Raw genomic sequence first — 24,357 nt, forward strand, 5'->3', positions numbered from 1 at the left:
TTTCATTCAGTTCTGCTCTAATCTTAATGATTTCTTTCCGTCTGCTAACTTTAGGTTTGGATTGTTCTTGTTTTTCTAGTTCTTTAAGGTGAAGTGTTAGGTTGTTCACTTGCCATCTTTCTATTCTTCTGAAGTGAGCATTTAATGCAATAAATTTCCCCCTTAATACTGCTTTTGCAGTATCCCACAGGTTTTGGTATGATGTATCATTGTTTTCATTAGTTTCAATAAATTTTTTGATTTCCTGCTTGATTTCTTCTTGGACCCATATGTCATTAAGTAGAATGCTGTTTAATTTCCATGTGTTTGTATAGTTTCCAGAGTTTCGTTTGTTATTAATTTCTAGTTTTAATCCATTGTGGTCTGAGAAGATACATGGGATAATTCCAACTTTTTTGAATTTATTGAGACTTGATTTGTGACCTAATATGTGATCTATTCTGGAGAATGATCCATGTGCTGCTGAGAAGAATGAATATTCTGAGGTTGTTGGATGGAATGTTCTGTAGATATCTGCCAATTCCAATTGGTCTGGAGTCTTGTTTAGATCTTGTGTTTCTCTACTGATTCTTTGCCTAGATGATCTGTCTAATATTGACAGTGGTGTGTTCAGGTCCCCTGCTATTATGGTATTAGTGTCTATTTCCTTCTTCAGGTCTAATAGAGTTTGTTTTATAAATCTGGCTGCTCCAACATTGGGTGCGTACATATTTATGATTGTTATGTCTTCTTGATGGATCAGTCCTTTTATCATTAAGTAGTGTCCCTCATTGTCTCTTTTTATGGTTTTTAGTTTAAAGTCTATATTGTCAGAAAGAAGAATAGCTACTCCAGCTCGTTTTTCATTTCTGTTTGCATGGTAAATCTTTTTCCATCCTTTCGCTCTTAGTCTGTGTGAATCTTTATGGGTGAGGTGGGTCCTTAGTCTGTGTGAATCTTTATGGGTGAGGTGGGTCTCTTGTAGGCAGCATATAGTTGGGTCCTCCTTTTTGATCCAGTCAGCCAGTCTGTGTCTTTTGATTGGGGAATTTAAGCCTTTTACGTTAAGAGTTGTTATTGAAAGGTGTTGATTTATTCCTAGCATTTTATTGGTTGTTTGGTTGTCTTAGGTGTCTTTTGTTCCTTGCTTTCTGATTTACTGTTTGGTTTCTGTGTTTGTTGGTTCCTTAGGTTGTAGATAGCGTTTTTGTTTGCTTGTTTTCTCTTCATGAATGCCATATTTATTATACTAGTGGGTATTGATTTTTCCTGGGTTTTTATGGCAGTGGTAGTTATTTTTCAGGAACCAAACCCAGTACTCCCTTGAGGATTTCTTGTAAGGGTGGTCGTGTGGTAGTGAACTCCCGCAGTTTTTGTTTGTCTGAGAAATATACTATTTGCCCTTCATTTCGGAAGGATAGCCTTGCAGGGTAGATTATTCTTGGCTGGCAATCTTTGTCTTTTAGTATTTTGAAAATATCACCCCATTCCTTTCTAGCTTTTAGGGTTTGTGATGAAAAGTCTGATGTTAGCCTGATATGGGCTCCCTTATAGGTGATTTGATGCTTCTCTCTTGCAGCTTTTAACATTCTCTCTTTGTCTCTGAGTTTTGCCAATTTGACTATGACATGTCTTGGAGAAGGCCTTTTTGGGTTGAATACCTTTGGAGATCGTTGAGCTTCCTGGATCTGAAGATCTGTGATTTTTCCTACACCTGGGAAGTTTTCTGCCACTATTTTGTTGAATATGTTTTCAATGGAATCTCCATTTTCCTCCCCTTCTGGAATACCCATGACTCGGATATTTGAGCGCTTAAGGTTGTCTGATATCTCTCTCAGATTTTCTTCAATGTCCTTGATTGTTTTTTCTTTCTTTTTGTCTGCTTGTGTTATTTCAAACAGCCCATCTTCAAATTCAGAGGTTCTCTCCTCAACTTCGACAAGCCTGCTGGTTAAACTCTCCATTGTGTTTTTTATTTTGCTGAATAACTTCTTCAGTTCAGCAAGTTCTGCTACATTTTTTTTCAGGACATTGATTTCCTTGTACATTTCCTCTTTCAGATCCTGTATACTTTTCCTCATTTCATCATGATGTCTAGCTGAGTTTTCTTGTATCGCATTCAGTTTCCTTAGAATTATCACTCGAAATTCCTTGTCAGTCATTTCAAGGGCTTCTTGTTCTATAGGATCTAGAGTTTGAGATTTATTAACTTCTGGTGGTGTACTTTCTTGATTTTTTGTATTTCTGGTATCTTTTTTTTGATGTTTATTCATTGTGGCAGGGGGTTTCACAGTCCACCGGTTTGAGACTAATGACTAACTAAGATGTTGCTGTGGTTGCCAATTTGGTATGGCTACCTCCGTGACTGCTCAGTTGGCCTCTAGTGCCTTGTGTGTGTGGTTGCCTCAGGTCTTGGGCCTCTCTGGGGAGCCACCTTTCTGGTCAGCTTGGACTCTGCTGGGCTGGTGGATCACGTACCACAGGGTGTGTGATCTCTGTTGAGCTTTCACTTCCTGTGTAGGACTTCTCCCTGTTCCGTGTGCTCTGGCCCAGGCTGTTGGATCGTGCATTGGCGACCCCACAGGGTGTGTGGTTTCTGTCGAGTCTCCGCCTCCCTGGCCGCACGTCTCCCCACTCTGTGCGCACTGTGCTGGGCTGGGATGTGTCTTCTGCAACCCTCGTCTATCAGCTGGGCCTTCAAGACCCTGCTCAGCACCGCCTCGCCCAGGAAGTCTACCAGGTTTCTGCTAAGCACAGACGACCGGTCGCTCTGGTTGCCTTTGTAGCACTGTGTAGATCTTTCTCGGGACTTGTTCATGTTTGTATCCCCCCGGCATAGACTGAATCTAGCGCCCACCTGCAGCCAGCTCTCCGGCAGGTTCAAGCAGACCCGGGAACTCTCCTACCACACTATTCCCAACCAGAAATTGGTTAGGCTTTTTTCTGAACTGGTGGCCGCAGAGATGGTATCTGCCTCCCAGTAACCGGAAGTTTACCGGGGGCCGGAGTCCAGGGTGTGGTGGAGTGACAGTCGGCCCGCCTGTACTTCCTTGCCCTCCCGACACTGGCCGGGGACGCCCCACGCCACCCGCCCCGCCTGAGAACCGCAGAGGGAGTGGGAGGTGAGGCCGGCCCGCAGGCTCCGGAAAGCCCCGCGCCGGGGCAAGCAAGTGGGAAGGCTTAGTGCAGGGCCGAGCCGGGCGGAGCTGCCAGCACCTGGGAAAATGGAGGCAGCCCTGGGGCGGTGAGTGAACCGGTGATGCAGGCGGGAGCTGGGTGGGCGTCAGCCCCCTGAACAGGGCTGGGCCAGGGGTCACTCACAGGGCTGTGCCAGGTCGGGCGCTCACTCTCTGCCTCTGGTTTGTCGCCTTCCCCGTTCTCGGCTGCTGCCACCTTGGGCTGTTCAGTCGGTCCCGCGGCGCGGCTCGGGTGCTCCCAGGAATCTTCTTTTACGCCGGCCTGAAACCTCGAATCATGAATAGGGCAGCTGGTCACCTTCAGCGCGGCCCTCGCCTCCGGGGTCCTGTCTGCATCCACAGCAGCCCTGGCGCCGTGTTCCCTGTTTAGAGACTCGCTTTTGCAGCTAAGAAACAGTTCTTTTCCTGCTCCACACTTCAAAGCTGTTGCCTGTAAATGTGGTAGCCTCTCCTGCCAGGGGCAAGGTGGCGGTCAGCCCTCACGACCGGCCAGCAGCAGCAGTCTTCCCTTAAGAGATGGCGAGAGGAAGGTCCACAAGTTTCCCGGCTGCCTGAATTCCAGTGGCCGCCTTTTCCACCTCAGCTACTCCTCGCCAACTGCCGCAGCCACCGCCATCTTGAACGAGCCCCACCGCACTCTTCTGAATGAGCCACGGGGCCGTCCCTGCCATTGCTCTATCTCCTGGTTGTTTTATCCTATATCTTGATAATATGACATTTTTCTTACCTAAACCAATCTTATATTTTCTGTCAGTCTCCATTCAGGTATAGCTTTTCTAGGAAACTTTTCCAATTTGACCTACTCAGATTTTCTTCTGCTGCTTCTTTATATAATCACTGATTGTGATTTGATTACTTTAGCATTTTCCATCTGTACAGTCTAGAGTCTAGACTGGTTTAAGCTTCGTAAAGCTATTGATGTTGTATATCTTTATGTCCTCTCTCTCTCTCTCAAGGTATCGAGTGCATCATGTGATATAGCTTTTTAAACTCAACCCAGAATTATCAGCATGCATCAATCCTGTTTGTCCTTCTGTATCCTGAGGCTATATCATGTTTTGACTAGAGAGAGCTTAGGAGAGTTTCTTCTAGTACGTTTAAATTATCAGTGTAGAAAAAAATGTTACTGATATTTATTTCATTGCTTTTTTTTTTTTAAATTATAGCCAGGATTGAACAGACAAAGTTTTTCTTTTGGCCTCAGCTTTAGTGATTTACTTTTTCCTGCCCAGAATCTTTTAAGTCTCTTGAGCCAGGAGAATCCAAACAAATGACAGATTCATTGTATTGTTGTCAGAGCACTTAATGTACTTTGAAAAGGGTATAACTTGCCCCTATTTTATCAATGTAGATTTTTAAAATAATGAAAATTGATTTTAGTCAGTGTTTTCATGTCCATATGTATTCCATGCATTTCATGTAACTGTTCTTGCTTGCAGTGATGGTTCCAATGAATGGAACCAAGTTTCTTGTTTCTATTCTAATGCTGCCTTTCTCAAGGGGCAGACATTTCATATTATGTCTGTTAACTATGGCAATACAAAATACTGTGAACATCTACACATAGGTACCTAATGTGTGGTCCGTTAGCAGGAAAACATGCTTTTGAAACTGTACTATTTGTAATACAGGTATGCCTCAAATGCTGTCTCAAAACAGCCACAGGAAGAACTGTGCATAACATTAGACGAGTAGAGGAAAAAAGTTAGTGTTACTATTGTCAAGATATGTGCATTAAGTGTCATGTTTTTAAGTTATTTTGATTATGCAGGTTAAAGTAACTAATACTAATACTTGTCTGACTATATATTAAGTCTGTTTTCACACATACTGCTAATAGGTGCCATTACTTCTACATAACAAAACAGCTTCAATAAGATCAGATAAAACGGCATTTCATTATAAAATGCTGATGTAATGGGTAAAAGTTTTTGTTTTATTTTCCAGTAGTTTTAGTAACATGGAACAGAGAAGAGAAAGATGGAATGTTTCCCTATAATACTGACTAAACTGGCATTTTAAATGAAAGTAAAATCCTTTTGTTTTCCACTGCATCCTCAGTTTACCTGTTTTGGCACAACTCTAAGGAAAGCCAATCTACTTTCCTTCCATTGAATAGGAGGCTGGGTAGAGAATGAGACTATAGCTTAAGCAATCATTCACATAATCTTGCCTTCAAGTTTCTAGATGTTAGTCAGATTTCATTTAACTTAAAGCCCTTGTGGGGATTTTGTCTGTTTGTTTTTTAGGGTGACGCAGACTTATGATGCAGGCGCATGTATCTACTTCTATTTTGCCTTTAACTACAGGGGAATTAGTGACCCACTGACCGTTTTTGAACAAACTGAGGTAATTTTGCATACATGTATATAGCTTTTACATTCTTTTATTAATTTAAATAAACTTACTATCAGTTTATGAATTTTAATTTGACTCTCTTTAATCACACATGATTTGCCTGGCTGCTAGCCTATAAAAATGGAAGCATATTTGTTGCACTGGATTACGTCCACTAAATTGTGAGTCTAAAATTAATATTCAGACTGTGGTTCTTTGGTGATTACTTACAGAACATAATAGCTGATTAAATTAAATAATAATGGGTATTCCTATGACTATGAGAAATCTTGGTATCACTTTGGCAGCCTACCCATCTCCTGGTGGCAGCTGCTATTGAGGTCAGCAGCCCTAATGCTCTTGGTCTGTGTTGCAATATCATCATTTAGGTTTGTAATTTTTTTGTATGCTAAAGCTATATGTAGACCATTTGGGTTTATTTGCTAGCAATTTCTATTACATTTCTTAAATGGCCTTAAGCTGCTAATTTATGTAAAGCCTTCTGTTGATGGTCAATATTTCTCATTACAAGTACACTTAGAGTTGAAGAAGCCGACTACGCTGTGGAAGAACCTGTAAGAAACAGATTTCTTAAAAACTGAGGTGTCCTGGTGTTTTAACTCCATTTTGTGCCTGCCATAGGTAGTACTACAAGATAATTTCAGTGGCACACTTTTAGACCCAAACTATAGACAGCGTTTTGTCTAGCCCCCTCCTATCCCGCCTGCTTTTTTTTTTTTCCAGCTTTTTCGAAGTATAATGGAAATACAGTAAACTGTACATATATAAGTATACAATTTGATGAGTTTTGATATCTGTCTACACCAGTCATTCCAATCAAAATAATGAACATATATGTCACCCCCCAAAAGTTTGAGTACTTTTTCATTACCTTAGCTTTGGTGTTGCTCTCTGACTACCCAGAGGTCCCTTCCCTGCAGTACCAAAGAGTGAAATTATTCCTTCTCTTCCAGTTCAAGCTGCCATTGTCAAGTGTTACTCATCTCAAGTAATTATTGCTTTATTTAAAGCAATTTGTTAGAAGATATAAGTCCTTAGCAGGGACTAGCGTATTTGCAAAACCCTAAAACTAAGTAATGAGGATTCTTATAGATTACTTTGCAATGCAGTGTGGTCCCTCTGTCCTGTCTGTGTTCTCTTCTACCCTGACCTAACTCCTGATGGTTTGTACACACTTGAGTAATTCAGAGAGGTTCAAGGCATTATAGATATTTCACATCACAGCAATTATGTATTCATGAATCTTTAGGAATCGAAAGTAATTCTAGTTTCCATTACCCTTTTTCACTCTGCATTTCAGTCATTCTATGTTTTGTTTTAAGTGTTTATCTTTCTAACCTGAATGTTCTATAAGGAGCTTAGTCAGCACCTAACATGTTAGGAGAATAAAATAAGGGTTTTGTTTTTTTATCCCCTCATGCTTAGATATTCATAGGACTAACAAGTAATTTGTCCAAAGTCATTGACTTAAGTGTTCTTTATAAGGGCTTTTATGTTTGATCCCTGATAGCTTTGTTAAGTAATCTTGACTCTTATGCCCACTGTGTGATATTAGGCAACTAACCATCCTAAACCTTTTTCTTTATCTGTGAAAGAAGAATAATTGTAATTATTCCATAAGGCTATAGTGAAAATAAATGAGATACTGTAGACAAATTTCTTGGTTCTTTTCTGGACATACAGGAAGCAGTCCGTAAATGTTATTCATTAATACTTGTTGGGATGATGAGAAGTTCACTACAAAGTAGAACCTAGCTCTGCATTCACAACTTCTGATTTATTATTAACAATTTAAAGCTGCTGAATTGGTCATTTTGCTCTTTTTCCCCCCAGAATCTCAAAGTGACCTTTGTAGATGTACTTATTCACTGGAAGGAAAACTTCAAAGCTAGGCTTTTTTTTTTTTAACTGCTTTTTTAACACAGTTAATCTAAGAGAGAAGAAAATTAGGTTTCTACTTTATTATTTAACCCAGGAAATATGTGCCTCCTTTGGGAGTTGGGTCTTATTCTTTCACTCCAAAGTGAAATCTAAGTAGCAATGATTTGTTCTGTTGTTTCCAAATACAGGCAGCTGCTAGAGAAGAAATCCTCGCTAACGGAGGGAGCCTGTCGCATCACCATGGAGGTATTCTTTTTTTGGGAGTAGGATTTCTGATATTCCTACTTTTAAGAGTGTTTGAATCAGCAAAATGCTGGAGACAGTGATGAATTGAGTATTTTGAGAGCACTTGAGATCTCTTGAAAGTTTTTGTGTCTTAGAATAGCTGTCACTGAGGTAGTTAGGTTGTGGTAGTAACCAACAGAAGCTTGATTGGCAAGACTGCCCTAGATATGGAACCTATCCAGCCTTCTCAGTGCTCAGTGACCTCATGTTACCAGAGAATAGCCCAGCTTGCCTGGTAGGTATTTGACCACTATAGCAAAAGTTTTTAAAGGAAAAAGAAATCCTTCCTAAATGTTTTTCAGCCACTGTTAGAATGTAGCCAGACATCAGTTGTACCATATATTGAAGAGCTGTTTGTTCTGCCCATCCAAAATTCAGCAAATTAATCAAGACGAGATATTAATAAAAGTCTTTTTAGAGATTTTAATGTTGTTTTGCTATTTACTTGATGGTCATTTTTGTAAGTATCAAGTTTTACCAGAGAATTTATCACATGACCAATAAAAATTATTATATCTACCTTAGTTACTAGCAAGCTTATGAAAGTAGTATGAAGTGGTATTTTTTTAAAAAATGGCCATTCTGATATTAAAATTGTAATTTTTGAAGTCATCCACCTGTTCTCTATAACAGAAATTTGTTCTTAATAGATAGTGAGCATCACTAATCTAAAAATTCAAAATCCAAAATGCTCCAAAATTTGAAACTTTTTGAGCACACACATAACACTCAAGAAATGCTAATTGAAGCATTCAGATTTCAGATTTTCAGATTAAGGATGCTTAACTAAGTTAAATATCTACAAATATTTCAAAATCCAAAAGTATTTGAACCTGTATATTCCTCAATATAACTTGATGCTTAGGAAAATAGAAAAGTGTAGATTTTTAAATATTTTTTTAGGGAAGAGCATGAGGATAAATGACTACTCAATTTAAAAATTCAACTCCTATGCCTGCCCTGGACTCTCCATATCCATCTTTTCCTGTTTTATTTTCTTTATAGCACTTATCATTATCTGCTATATATTTGTACTTTTTAAGATTATCTCTTTCTACTGGAAAGTGAGGATCCAAGAGGACAGGGATTTTTCTTTTGTTTGGTGGTGTATACCAGTACCTAGAACAGTGGTTGGCCCAGTCATCCCTCTGTACGTTTGTGCAGAATGAATGAAAGAATTTTGGTGGAAAAAGGAATGGACTATAGAGGGTTTGTGTCCATGTATCGTTCTTACAGCCAGGCCTGGAGAAGATTGCTAATGTGAATGAAAAATAGAAAGAGTTCTCAACATAATGTAATAATTTAAGTGTTTGCTATCACCTTACTTTTTTCTTAACACCCATAACTAAATTTTTAACTTAGTTGGCTGATAATCATTAGTGTGAATAAATTTGCACTTTCCCTCCTTTTCCTATTTATTGTCCTTTCTTTTGACAGAGGTTCTAATGAATGTTAGAATGATAGAAATGAAGAAGGGAGGAAAATGGATATTAGAAACTTCTCAAGTGGAATTAAAAACTTCTTATTACTGTATAAATCTAAACATAATTTTGGAAATTTACGCAAGAATTACTTCATAAAGATACTTAGATTTTAGCACCTTCCTTTAATATGTTCAAAAAGCCATATACATTATTTAAAATCTTTTAAATTCTATTTCAGAATGACATTGTATTAATATCCAAGGAACTTTTTAAAAATAGATATCATGAAGTATTTATGTTCTTCATGTTAAATTGATTGCATGGGGGGAGGAGGCAAAATAATTTAACCATAATTACTTGTTTGAAGAAAAATTAAAATTTCCTTTCTGTAGCCAACAATTTGGTCTTTTGGTACATGTCAGTAGGCAAGTGCACCTTCTTTAAAATCAGAAATTGTAGGTTCCATGTTTATAATGGTAAATATGAGAGAGATTCTGGGAGAGCATGAGAATAGCTGAATCATATAAGGAGGACATAGAGGCTTCATTTTCATTTAGGTAATTAGTTATATTAGATGAGCTGTTTCCTTAATTGTGGAATGATGTTCAGTTTACTCAAGCTTTACAGCATTAGCAATTTTATAGAAGCTGGAAATGACCAAATGACCTGCAACATTGCAGAGGAAAACCAAAGCAGCAGTTTTTTTCTTGGACAGTGATTCTTTATTTCTTTAGGATCTTATGAGGAGGATATTCAAGTTCCTCCAGTGGTGTCTATATGTGAGATGCTGGAAGTGTAATATGGCAGAACGACTGATGTTACTTATTCAGATATACTCCAGGTACTGAGAGCTTCTTGGTAGGCTCTAACAGAACCTATATAAACATACTTGAAATATTGTATCTGTAAAGTTGTCATTACAGAAAAAGGGAAATATGCACAAATTTAAAATAATAGAATTAATTCTAGTACAAATTTATTTGATATTTGGATTTTATTTGTAAAAGTTCTGGTAATGGTCCATTATATTAATGCACAGAAATAGAAGGTAATAAAAAATAATAGTTGGAAATGTAAACCTTGACCTATAAAATCATGATTATTCAATTCTTGGTCCCCAAGCAAATAATGTAAATAGCTCCCTGTGATATTTTTGATACATAGTATGCTTAATTCTTTTTAATATTGTATTACCTGTTTTCCATATTATAAATATTACTGGTCTGCTAGGCAATAGAGATTCAAAGAATGGCAATCCTTCCCTTTATAAGGACGTTTTAGTCCAGTAGAATAAAATATTATAGCATTTTAAAAAACACTGATCAAAACTGGTAGGATTATGGTATCATGACTTTTACTAAGGTAAAAGTCTACCCTTTTCTTTGAAAAGCACTTGAAAAGGTGACTTTAATAAACATGTAAATGCTATCAATGCTGAAACAGTGAAGAGGAGGGTGATAGAAAAAGGGGAAAGAATTAGCATTTATAAAGCTGTAAATGTTTGCTAGATGCTTTGCATAATTCAATCGCCTTTAATCCTGCTCAAAATGCCATGGAGTAGATATTATTCCTGTCTTTCGAATGAGGACAGTAAGGCTCTTGAGTATATAGTAACTAGCCCCCAAATCAGCAATAATTGTTAGTGGCAGAATTTGAACTCAGGTCCTCCTGCCTCAGTATTCCTGTTCTTTTACTTAAGAAAATCTGAAAAGATTGAAATTGACAGCCTTTGAAAAGAGATACATAATAAATTTTAAAAATATATATGAAAAAAATACTATATGTTATTTTCTTTTAAAATGTAAAATCTGTTTTTTAATTTTGATATTGTCTAATTATTTGCCCTGCTTCTGATGAAACAGATAAATAGAAATGGATCAAAATTTTAATTTCCTCATCATAGATACTTTCATGGTTTTGTCAGTTCTTGCCTGTAAGTCAGTTTTACTTTCTGGTTGTTTTTATACTTCTGGATTGTAGGCTTACGACATGTCAGCAATATCAAGTAATAAAACGAATGGAGGTCAGATAATGTTACAATAAACCTACTTATATAATTTATGTACATTTTCAGGTTTTAGGCTTATTGGCTTTTATTTGTTGAAGACTCCAAAGTTGCTGAAATAATTTATTTTTAGAAATTATTGGCTAAAAGGTGAATGTAGCAAGATTTGATTACATTATTAATTTATTGAGAGGTTATTTCTATCCTATTTCTCATATTTCTGTTTTCTATGTGGTCAAAATATGACTGCATGGAAACATACTGTAAACACCTAGTTTCCTCTAGTGCTTAGAAAAAGAAACCAGGTGAGTCTGAATATACTTCAGATGTGCCAAGAAAGTAAAGATGCTTTCCCTTCTCTAGCTTTTCCTCCTCTAAACTTCTAAACATTGGAGGCTCTAGGGCTCACCCCTTCATTCCTCTGTGCTCACTCACTTCCTCAGTAATTATCTCAATCCCCTGACTTAAAAGACCATCCATGTGCTGGTGACTCCTACGTACCAAAAGACATCATCTCTACCACCACCCACCTAGTTCAGATCACTATCTTCTCCTGTTGATACTACTGCAGTGGTCTCCTAACTGGTCTCTATGCATCCTCTCTGCTCCCCTACTCTCATTTCTTTTGCTGCCAGAGTAATCTTTAAAAAATCAGTGATTTCTCCTCACATTCAGAATAAAATCCAAACTCCTTATCAGAGCCTTCAAGGATATATGTGGTATAGCTGACTCTCTATCCTCATCTCTGATTACTTTCTCTTTCTAGCAGCATTGGCCTTCTTGTTATTCCTCAGATGTACCAACGCCCTTTTTCCTTCAAGGCCTTTGGTATTTGTTCCCTCTTTTTCTCATACTCTTTCTCTTGTTCTTCCCTTAGATATTTGCATGGCTCACTTTTCCCCATCATTTAGGTCTCTGATAAAAATGTCACCTTAAGTGTGTTTTCCCTGTTCTCTGTGTACTTTTTGTGTTCCCCATTTGAATTAAGTTCAATGAGGTTACTGACTTTATCTTGTCACTGTATTCCCTAGTCCCTAGAACAGTGATTGGCTGCTGTATATAGTTCTTCGTAGTAGATGCTCAATTAATATGCTGAGTGAATAAGTGCATGCCCAAATGTTCACAGAATTTGGTTGTTTTGTAAATTCCCAAATAGCTCTGAGTCTTTCATGTTAGAATGGCAATTGTCTCATTGCTAATTTAACTTCATTTAATAACTAGGCCTTGTTTGAAGATAAGGTCCTATTTAATCATAGAAAGGCTCAATTTATTCCACAGTATTTCTGGAAAATGTATTAGCAGAGTCAGTGGAAAAGTAGAGTAAAACAATGTGCACTTCTTTGTAACTCCATACCACTAGCCATTTTGGTGTTGTTCCATAGATGCATTATTTATGTAAGGTTTCATTCAAACTTGGTCTTGAAACAAATATAAATGTGAGGGCTGATAAACAGAGGGAAAAGAATATATTATATTGTATATTGTATATAATATTATATGTTATATACTATATTGTTCTCCTTGCTCTGCAATTAGCTAGCTATGTGACCTTAGAGAAATAATTTCCCTGAGCTTCAGTGTCCTCCCTTGCAAAACAGGAGTAATAGTACCTACTTCATAGATTTACTGTAAGACTTAACAGTGATAAGGTACGTAAATATGTCTAAAGTGCCTTACATGTAGTAAGTGCTTAAAAAACTGTAGTGCGTATATATGTATATTTTAAATAATAGCAATAAACAGCACTCTGCTTTGTATTCTAAACTCTTACCCTAACCACTGAAGAAAGGGTTACAATTTATTTGAACAGATCCATACATTCAGGGGATATGATTCAACAATAATAGTCTTAATACCTGTTCATCTATAACCTGCAATTGGTCTCACAATATAGGAAAGTAAGTCTTTTACAATCTGTATGAAAGAAAATTAAATTTTCTTCACATTATTGTCTATGAAAGTTGCTACAGAAGTCTGTTTTCATAATAGCTCCTCTGTTTAATCATCTGATTTGTAAATTTTAAATGTCTGCTGCTATTCAGTATAGTTTTATAAGGCAGAAACATTTTCAGTATGAACTTTAAATAGTTTCTTTAATTGTTCTGCTAAACTTATTCAATACTAGGGCTTTCGAGAGATCACTTACTTTTATGTGTAGAAAAGATTTTTCTTGATTTGCACTCTGAATCTAAAACTCAAGTTGACCTTATAGTAGCATCTTTATTTACTGACCTTCAGGCAGTGTCATAACACTCTCAGTACCAGTTTTGAGTTCCAGGGTAGAAGGGCTGGGGGTTGGGAGAATATTGATGCAATTTCTCTTAGAGGGTTTAGCTTGTAATTGTGATTAATAACAGTTGCTTTCACTATCTGGAAACAGACAGGCTGGTTTGTCTGCCTACAATCATGCTGTGATAAATGGAGCTATTTTAATTCTGGTTTTGTGTATCAAAGAAAACAGATGTAGTCTGGAACTAGAGGCTATACGAAATATAAAGCCTGCTTAATTTAATCTTTATAGTGCTTGTTTTTGTAACTGAGCTGGTCAGTTTAAGCAGCAATTATGTCAGCCATGTATTTAATTTCAATTTATGACTTAAGTTTTTAAGTTCTTCATTTGCTAAAATTATACCTAAGTCCTTGTCAGGAAATAAAAAACCTTGATTAAATTGAACCAATTTTAGTTTAAATATTGGTGTCTTTACCTAACCAAAATTATTTCCTATTACAGTCATGGGGCAGCTGCTCTTAACTTTTTTGTGGTCTTAGCAGAATCTAGTAACATCAGAAACTTTAAAAGTAGAAGGAGATTACTCAAAAGAGGTTGAGCAAAAGATCACCTTTGGGGCCATTTTTTAAAAACCTGTAGTGTGAAATAAAAGGCATACAAATTGGAAAGGGAGAAATAAAACTATTTGTAGAAGACATGATTTTCTATGTAGAAAATTTCAAAGAATCTACAAAAACAGATTCAGCAAGATTGGAGGATACAAGATCACACACAAAGATCAATTGTATTTCTATATATATTAACAATGGATATATAGAAACCAAAGTTTAAAACACAGTACCATTTATAATTGCTCCAATAGCAATGAAAGACTAAATATAATAAGATATGTACATACTTGGGCATAACTAACAAAATATGTACAGAATCTTTATTCTGAAAAATTACAGAATGCTGATGAAAGAAATCAACGAAGATCTAAATAAATGAAAAGATATACAGTGTTCCTAGGTTGGTGGAAAACTCAACATAATAAAGATGTCAGTTCTCTCCAAATTGATCTGTTTGATGCATTTCCTATCAAAATTCCAGCAAGATTTTTCATAGATATAGAAAAAGATTGTTCTAAAATGCATATGGTAAGGCAAAGGAACTAGATAGCTAAAACAATTTTGGTAAAAGAAGGATAAAGTGAGAACAATCAATCTATCTGATTCCAAGACTTATTACATAGTTACAGTAATCAAGACTGTGTTGTATTAGAGGAGAACCATAGATTAATAGAACAGAATAGGGAACCCAGAAATAGACCCACACAAATATTTCCAACTGATGTTGACAAAAGTACAAAAGCAATTCAGTGGAGAAAACGGTCTTTTCAACAACTGGCGTTGGGGCAATTGGCACCAAAAAAAAAAAAACTTAAATGTAAAACATAAAACTATAAAGCTTTTAGAAAAAAGCATAGAAGATCTTCAGAATCTAGAGCGAGGCAAGGAGTTCTTAGACTGGACACCAGAAGTACTATCTGTAAAAGGAAAAATTGATAAACTGGATTTTATCAAAATTAAAAACTGGCTCTGTGAAGGACTCCTTTGGAGGATGTAAAGATAGGTTACAGAATGGGAGAAAGTATGTGTAAACCACATATCAATCAAAAGACATACCTATAATTTATAAAGAGCTCTCAAAACTTGAAAGTGAAAAGCAATCAGTCTGGTTAGAAAACAGACAAAAGACATGAAGAAACATTTCACTGAAGACGATATACAGATGGCAAATAATCACACGAAAAGATATTCAACATCATTAGCCATTAGGGAAATGCAAATTAAAACCACAAGAGATATCACTACACACCTATCAGGATGGCTGAAATAAAATAGAGACAATATTGAATTCTGGTGAGGATGCAGAGAAACTGAACCACTCATACATTGCTGGTGGGAATGTAAAGTGGTACAGCCATTCTGGAAAACAGTTTGGCAGTTTCTTATAAAACCAGACATGCAACTACCATTCATTCCACTCAGCAGTTGTATCCTTGAGCATTCATATCAGAGAAATGAAAACTTATGTTCACATAAGAACCTGTTCAGGAATATTCATAGCAGCTTTATTCATGATATCCCCAAACTGGGAACAGTTCAGATGTCCTTAACCTGGTGAATGACTAAACAAACTATAGTACATTCACACCATGAAATACTACTCAGCAAGCAAAAGGAACAGACTATTGATACATGCAACAACTTGGATGAATTTCCAGGGAAGTATGCTGAGTGAGTAAAAGCCAATCCCACAAGATTAGGTACTGTACGATTCCATTTCTATAACATTTTTGAAATAACAAAATTATAAAAATAGAGAATAGATTAGTGGTTTCCAGGAGTTGGGGCTGGGGAACTTTTTAGGGATGACTATAAGCAAGCAACACAGGTATCCTTGGTGATGGAAGTTTTCTGTATCTTGACTGTATCAATGTCAATATCCTGTCCTTTTGATAACCACCAGATGAGTATAGCCTTTCCAACACTGAATCTTTATCAGGTTACCATAAGATAGATTTGTTTTGCCTTTTTTTTTCAGTTTCTTCTTTGTGATTGGCCTTTTTTCACGAAAACTTATAAGTTGATTATAATATTTTGCCACTGAAGCAATGTTGTAAATAGATTCTAAGGACAGACTGTAAAAGCCAATTTATAATTTTGGGGCTGAGGTGAGGTGGAAGGGATGGTTGGTTGGTACGAGGGTCCAAACCTTTGACCTTGGTGTTACCAGCACCGTGCTGTGCTGGGTGAAGTAACCAGCCAGCCTATAAAAGCCAATTTAACCCATAATTTAGCTGAACATTAAACTATTTCAGTTGTATCATAGGTTAACAAGATTTGAGAGCTGACAGAAAAAATCCCACGAGAATGTACTGATCCCTGCCCCTTCCCACCCGTGCAACTACTGATTCTCAGTACAAAACAAAAAGATCCAGGGACAACATTGTGTTGCTGTCTCTTACCACACGCTATACCTGTAATAGCTTCCAACTTCAGGTGTATTGCCAGGAGAGAACAGGTGGCTTGGATAATACCACTTCTTTTTGGACTTCTAAAGAGAACTTTTTCTTCCCAGCAGTTTTATGTCTAGGACTCTTAAGAGTAGGGTGTTTGTTCGTTTGAGAATGCCTGTACTGCATTATTATATTGTTACAGAATACTTAACTTTTTAATAGTTGTTGTCATGTGATTAGCAAATGGTTAATACTAACAGATATTTTCAAGTGTAGTATAGGGTTAAAGGTGACTTTAGGTAAAATTTATTTTTAACAGCTGTGCTGTTGAGTGTAGAAGCCACTAGGCTACATGTGGCTATTTAAATTTAAACTAAAATTAAATAAAATTTAAAATTCACTTCCAGAGAAACTAAGATTAGATAAAAAATAAAATTAAATAGATAGATAAATAACAATTAACTTCCTTAGCTGCACTAGCCACATTTCACATGCTCTATATTCACATATGGCTTGTGGCTATGACATTAACAGTGCAAATATAGAACATTTTCATCATCATAGAACATGCTATTGGATAGTGCTGTGAAGCTTTATTTTGTATATATTTTTACCCACTGGTTAGAAAAATGGCCCCAAAAATGACTTAAACTTTTTTTTCAGTAGTCATTAGATTCAGGTCTTTGGTGTTAACTTTTAAAATAAAGTAGCTTTTGTCATTAATGGTTGATATTCTCAAAGTGTAACTAACTCCTGCCACTTTTTCCAGAATTTCTTTCAATTTGGTCAATAGCTTTAAATTTAGAGCAAGGTCACCTTGCGAATGGCAATAAATCATTTGCTGCTAATCCACTTGGTTGTACTAGTGAAAGTATGTTTCCTTTATGGAATTGTTTGGGCTCCTAAGAGACAGACACTTGGAAACATATGGACACCAGGATTTCTCTGTCTCAGCACTGTTGACATTTTTGAATGGACAATTCTTTGCTGTGGGGGCTTTTAGCAGCGTCTCTAGCTTCTATCCAGTAGGTGACAATAACATTGTCCCAGTTGTGACAGCCAAAAATGTCTCTGGATATTGCTCAATATCTCCTGGGGAGCAAAATCACCCTAGTTGAGAACCAATGGTACAGTTCAGAGTCCTGGAGATTTTGAAGGTCATGAGAGTTTGAGGTTCCGTGCTGTATCTTCTCCTGTCTTAGCTACCGCAGAATAGCTGGGGTATATCCAAGAAATGTCAGAATATAGGGAATGCAAGGCATATATAACCAAAGGAAATCAAGGAAACCCAGATTGCTTTCCCTTGGTATTTGAATCTCTACCCCTTATCCAAAATGGCTATGGATAACTGTAGTTCAATACTTAACTTTTTATTTCAGCGGATATTTATTGAATTCTTATTTTGTGGCATGTACTGTGTTATGTGACAGGACTACAAAGATGAATAAAACATGGTTCTGGTCTTCAAGGAGCATGTGATGTTTTTTATCCTTTTCTGCCCTTATCTACTCGTGTTATTTGACCTGCTCTGTTGCTTGGGCAAGTGTATATGTGCACTGATTGCTACTCTGGTTTAAATTTCAAGTGTGTCAGTGGTCTTTTGTGGAAATGTAGTAGAATTTGCACTTGATTGTGATTCTGAAGACAAGTTGAAACGAGCTCTTGTGATTTACTATCATCCTAATAATTCATACTTTTTTTCTGTTTCACAATCTCTAAAGACCTATTCAAGGGTCTGTAAACGCTTAGAGCTCTTGTATAAACTGAACAGATAAAATCTTAGCATGAAAAAAACTATTTTAAATATTGACAGTATGAGAAGCATTTTATAACTTCAGATTATAATTGCCTTATTAAAGTCTATGGTACCCATGAATTTGTTATCGTGATATCAGAATTTTCATTAGTAGAAAATAAGTCAGATGACTTAATAAATCAAACTTGATATTTAATATCTGCTGAGCATTAAATTTATCTTTTATGGAATATTGGATAGCCATAGTCCTAATTCATACTCCCTTAAAGGCTGGATGTTAGCATCTCTCAGATGGAGGTCTGTTGGCTGATATTTAGCATACGCCTCCACCAAAACCAACCAAACCAAAAATGTGCTTTATAACACAAGCAAATGGACAACTCATTCTCTTTTCAGGTTGAAGCACTGTACCACAGTCAGATCACCATGTAACTCAAAGAGTGGAAATTGTCCATTGTTCTTCTGTGTTCTCTTCAGTACCTAACAAGTTCCAAGGTGCCAGAACCTCATCTGGCAAGAGGTTGGGAGTCCCTGCAGCACTAGTTCCTTACATAATCCACCAGTAGTTTGGTCGGATTAATTAAATCTTGAAAATACAAAGTCAATGCTTAGATCACTCATATAAGCAGCTAAGTGTAGATTTTATTTTTAAAAATCTGACCTGTAGAATAGTGCTAAAGAGATATCCAGGATGCTTAATCTAGAACTTTCAAAATATGTTCATTATAATAATGGTTAGGTGCGTTTTGCCTTGGCTGAATTCTACTTCTGAGCTTTAGATTCAGTAATTTTCTAAATGTATAGCCCATTTTATAATTTGTTCGTTTTAATAAATCTATAATAAATCTTCTGACTCTGTACTCAAATTTGTGATTCAGAAAGTTAAAATTTATCTAGCCAAAAAGACCTTTGTTAGCAGACCTCAGACATCCCTTTTGAGACGGTACTACTTGGTAGTTTCTGCTAAGTCTACAGTCCTTTAAACCACAACGATTAGTGATTAGTTCCAGATAACTTCTGGTGGCTAAGCTGGCCACCACGTTTACATTTTCCACACACATCAGCTCACACCCCTTGTGTGCATGTCTGTTCATTCTTTTATGCTGTTGATCACATCATAAAATGCATTCTTTCTTGGATCTGCTAGCATCCAAAGGAGAATGTTGACCCTGTGGTTTCAAAGACTGTCCCTGAAAGCTTCCATTTTTTTCTGTTCCAAAAGCAAATTTTAAAAAATGTACTGTATATTTTAGAAGAACATACAAAACTTGTTTTACCCACTCAGCATGTAAATTGTTAGAAATTAAATTGTTAAAAGGTAAACTCTATTTTTAATTTAAGCAGCAAAATAATCCCCTGCCCCATTAGTTTTCTATAATGTTCAGTATTTGGCCCATCTTTTTTGTATTTTATAAAACACATCTAACTCTTAATACTTGGCTTAAGTACTTAAGGCATTATACATTTAGAATCATAACGAATTGTGGAATATAGGGTTCCCATCTTGTTTTCAGAGGTGGTAAACTTGGCTTTTTGTAGCTCTAGTGTTGACTCTCAGGCTAGGTTTATACATTAGGGAATCAGAAGTCAGAGGAATGTAGGTGGGTTAGTAGCCATTAATATCCCACACGAGATGATCCAGGTCTAGAAAGAAGAATAAGCTTCACGTATGAGTGTGCACATGCCTTTTCAGTGGATAACTATCATATACGAGGTATGTTGAAATAGGCTTCTGTTATTTGCTGTTTTTATTCATCCATTCTCCCCTTCTCCAATATGGCATGCTACATAAAGTACAGAGTATCATTTCTTCCCTTTCTGAAAATGAGCTCTACAGATGTTTAAGCAACTACTGTATAGTTGTGTACATATGTGTCAAATGTGTACAGATTAGTCACTAATTTCTGAATCCTAGCAGTGCAAGTAAGAATTATACAATGAGCATTATTATTGTTGCTGTTTAACTCTGTAATAAAGTCTCCTACTTTGAAGAGTGTTCCTTCTTTGGGATTAGGGCGTGTGGTGTTTTGTTGTTTTCATTTACTAGTGCATGTGAGGCAGCTACAGAAACTTCTCCATAATCTCAAGAAAACTGGTACCAATAATTGTCTTGTTCTTAAGGCACACTGAACATATTTACTGTGTTTTCTATTTGTACACTTATCCTATAGTGTAGTTGACTTAAATTGTAAGCTAAACCAAAGATTTCTAGTCCCTTTAATTGCATAAGCCATGATTTCTGATCCCAGTTCAAATTCTGTTATTAGTAGCAGAAGAAGCTCACCAACCTCTGCCATCAGTGGGTTAAATTCTTTCATCAAACGTGTTTATGAGGGGCCACAGCTCTGTCAGCTGGACTGCTTTTTTTCCCCCACTTTCTAGTTCACTAATCAAATGTATGTTAGATTGATTATTGTAAAAGTATAAACCATAGAAAATTTGACAAGATAGATGTGTAAATTATCCTTCTGACAGAACTAATGATGCACTCCAAGCACCTTCTGTTTTCCAGCGTGTGGTGACTGACTTCATTAAATATGCAATGGCTGTTGGGTGGTTTCTCAGATGATGGTTTGTTCCTTGTGGAATTGCATTATTACTAGAGGTGTAAAACCAGGCAGACAAGCTAGCGGCTGGGCATCCTGCTGAGGCTCTAATGTGCTCCATCTTGTTGGAGCAGTTGTTTGCAGTCTTTTCAGGACAATTACATCCATAACCACAGGACACATTCAGTGAAACTATATTACAGATAACAGTGGAGACTGGCATTGAGTACTCTTCACCCCTTTTAAGCTGCCTGCCTCAGTGTGGGTAGCTTACAGTAATACAGTAATGCCACTTCTACCACTTTTTTTTTTAATCCCATGGAAGTAAATCTGGAAATAACTGATTTTTAACTTTAGTTAAACTTTTTAAAACTTTTTAGTTTTAGGTGCTTAAAATCATAGAATATTAGAATTGAAGAGACTTTACAAATTCTAGGTGAGAAAACTGAGGCTGAAGCATAGTTATGGGTTGTCCCTTGAGAGAGATAGAAGGCCCTGGTAGAACATCTTTTAGGTAGTAGACATTTCATGAATAGGAATTTGTACTGTTTAGCTTCTGGTTTTAGAGCTCTCTTTAAACAAAAATTTTCATCTTGAATTTAAGATTTTTTTCTGCTGAACCTTATTTTCCCCCATCTTAACACCAACAATGCTTTTTAATTTCTAAAAGCCAGACAGAAATATCAGGGTATCAGAGGGTATGATGTTATTTATTAGGTTGATGACAATTTGATGGTTTCCTAGAGAACTGGACGCAAAACATGGTTTGGAGTTGAGCTAAAATGGTACTTAAGGTTTCCAAAAGGCAGATGCTATGATGTATCACTGTGGCATGATAAATAGGAGTGCATTTTAGAATGACAGACTGAATACTTTAATGAAAGAATGTTTCCCATTTCAGTTGGCCAATTAAATCACTGTCAATGACTTTGGATCATTAATGAACATTTGTGGAAAATGACCTTTTGAATTCAATTATTACAATAATGCATTTGTTTGAGAAGTACTAACCGCACATAATCCTAACTGTAAATTAAAAGATTTATCCATTTTGCCTCAGATAAGTCAGCATATTACTTTGCTTTTAATGTCAAAGCAAGTTGACATTTCAGAATTCTTTTACAGATTAAATCCATATCCTTTCTAATAAAAGTTGTACTTAGAAAAGTCTGTTTTTCAGTGAGTGCCTTTTAAAATATAATTTATGCTGCTAATCAACAATTACGTTAGCTTTATTATTCTCAGAATAAACTAGCAAGACCTAGAAACAAAGAAAGGGAACATTTTACAGAATATAAAATAAGAGGTTAAGTTTAAGGTAGATTAGATATTTGATGTATTTAGTGCCTAAAAAAATCCCTTAATCTGGAAGAACGATAGGAAGAACAATTATTTGGGAACATGCAAATTTATTTTAAAGTACTGTGAGGAGAAAATGTAAATAGAAAGCTTCATAACTAGATTTTTTTCTTAAGTCTATTAAAGTTTCAGATTTTCTTATATTTGTTTTTGTGCTTCTTAAAATATTTTAAGGATATATATCCCGTTATTTTTGCTGAGTATACCCAACAAATTCATCTTGTTATAGTTAACTTCATTTTCTCTGAAACTTTGGTATGTTTTGGTAGTTAAGACAAGGGTGGGTTCTTTTGAAATGCATGTTTTTCTCATCTTGTTGTTTGTAAAATGGACTGTAATCTCAGTCAAAGCTTCTTTCAATCTCATTTCATAGTTTACAAGGAAAGGAGACACTGTGGAGCACAGACTTCCCCTGGGAATACATTGGGCTTAATGAGCTTGATAGTCTGGTGGGCTCAATAAATCAAATAAAGCAAAACATTTCTCATTTTTGAATAAAAGCATTTATCACACAGTGTTTGTTCACTCGTGGTCACAAGATTGATTGATTCTTAGCGTCATAGTGTATATTGAACCATTTTTGATTTTGTTTTTTCAGTGGGCAAGTTACGGAAGCAATGGCTAAAGGAAAGTATCTCTGATGTCGGCTTTGGGATGCTGAAGTCTGTGAAGGAATATGTGGACCCCAATAACATCTTTGGAAACAGAAACCTTTTATAAATCCATTAGTATCATTATGAAAAATGTCAAATTTTTTTTTTAAGTCTTTAGCTATGATTATACCAGTAATCAAATATATTATGGACTATATTTTGGCTACATTCGTTTGTTGGTTTAAAATGTTTGTGTTCATTCTATAGTTTGTTTGTTTCTACATCTATGGATTGACAGATGGTATTCCTAAATCTCATTGTAGGTGTATCAGTTCACAGCCAACTGGTTGTCTTTTCAAATTTTAGTCGGGCAGCACCAGGCTGCCAGTTATTTCAGAGGAAGATGCCACCAGCTGTTCCGTTGATGCTTCCTCTTGGGGAGCAAAGGCAGATTTTGGTGTCATCTGTTGCTTATCTAGCTTCTTTTTAAAAGACCATTTCTGGGATGCAGGTACCTAGGGAAGGATTCCATTGAGGAGTGATATATGTGTAAATTTTTAAGAGCATATTCTAGTGTGAGTAGGCCATTAAGGGAGGATATTCATGAAAGAATATAGGCAACCTGTTATTTAGGATACCTTCAGATCTGTAAGGTGGGTGGCCTATTTTTTTTTTTTAAATTAGTATACAGTTATAAAACCTCGAATCATCAATATACAAATTACTCTGTTAGGGTACACATCTTTGTTTTCCATGTTTCTGTTTCTACTGAGGTTTGAGTTGTATTTCTATCACTGAAATAACCTGTTGTTATATCCTAGTTCATTTATAATATGTTTTGTAAGAAAAGCTGACCTGTCACTCATTGTACATGAAGAAAAGGTTTACTATGAAATGAACACTCTTATTCAAGTTAGAGTCCTAATGTTTTTAATTTCACATTCTTGTTGCTGAGAAGAAGCTACAACAGGAGCAGAAGGAAGACTCCTTACACTTAATGTCTCCAGTTGAAAGAATTATCTGGCTAAATTTAGAAACAGTCATTCAGCTACTGAATATGAAGCCTCAAGTTTCAATGACGAAAAAAATTTTTTTTTAATTAACCCAAACAGCATGATAAATTTTCATACAAAAGATTATTTTTTAATAATGGTTTAATGCCTTTTTTGAATTACTGGTTTAACCTAAATTTTAAAAAAAGTAATGTATTAATGCGTATACCATAATCAAAAGTTTGAAATATCCTATTTCTTAAATAATGAGAACATTAATCGCATTTAGCAAACATTTTTACATTCAAACCTGGATATTAAAATAAGTGAAACGATTACTTTGAATCACTGTCAAGGTTCATGATTCATATTTTGAGATGGATTTTTTTCTTAATGCAATACCTAACTTTTGATAATTTTTTAAAATTAATATTTGATCAGATAATGTAAGTCAAAATGCAGATGATCCTTTAGAAGGACACACTATCTATGTAGCAACAGCTCCAAAGTATTTCTGGGCAGTTTAGTACCTTTTATATCTGAAGTAGCCTTAACCAGAAAAGTGAAAATTTGAAATTGACAAAATATTTTTAAGACTTCAAAATGATGAATAATTTTTAACTATTAAAATTGGCCACAAACTAATAAACTTAAATCTGTAAGCAAGTCAAAATTAACTGTTAATTTAACAATAAAAACTAAATATATTTTTTAGAAGCTGCCTCTCTTTATTTGTGATTTTTTTTTT

At 36.0% G+C, this 24,357-nt stretch overlaps 1 protein-coding gene across 3 annotated transcripts in view; it reads left to right on the top strand.

Annotated features, from left to right (window-relative positions):
- The window catches only part of AGPS (alkylglycerone phosphate synthase), a 141,764-nt gene extending 117,438 nt beyond the window's left edge, over positions 1-24,326 (top strand). For 2 of the 3 annotated variants that reach the window (XM_063093734.1, XM_063093742.1), the window contains exons 18-20: positions 5,426-5,525; positions 7,604-7,661; positions 22,623-24,326. In XM_063093734.1, the coding sequence (XP_062949804.1) occupies positions 5,426-5,525; positions 7,604-7,661; positions 22,623-22,744 (280 nt within the window). In that variant the 3' untranslated portion in view covers positions 22,745-24,326. Of the gene's footprint in view, positions 1-5,425; positions 5,526-7,603; positions 7,662-9,858; positions 9,966-22,622 lie in introns of all 3 variants that reach the window. The other variant, XM_063093752.1, reaches the window with a different exon arrangement.
- Positions 24,327-24,357: the final 31 nt, after the last annotated feature.

This window comes from Cynocephalus volans, chromosome 1 (assembly GCF_027409185.1).
Source record: "Cynocephalus volans isolate mCynVol1 chromosome 1, mCynVol1.pri, whole genome shotgun sequence".
Classification (NCBI taxonomy): domain Eukaryota; kingdom Metazoa; phylum Chordata; class Mammalia; order Dermoptera; family Cynocephalidae; genus Cynocephalus; species Cynocephalus volans.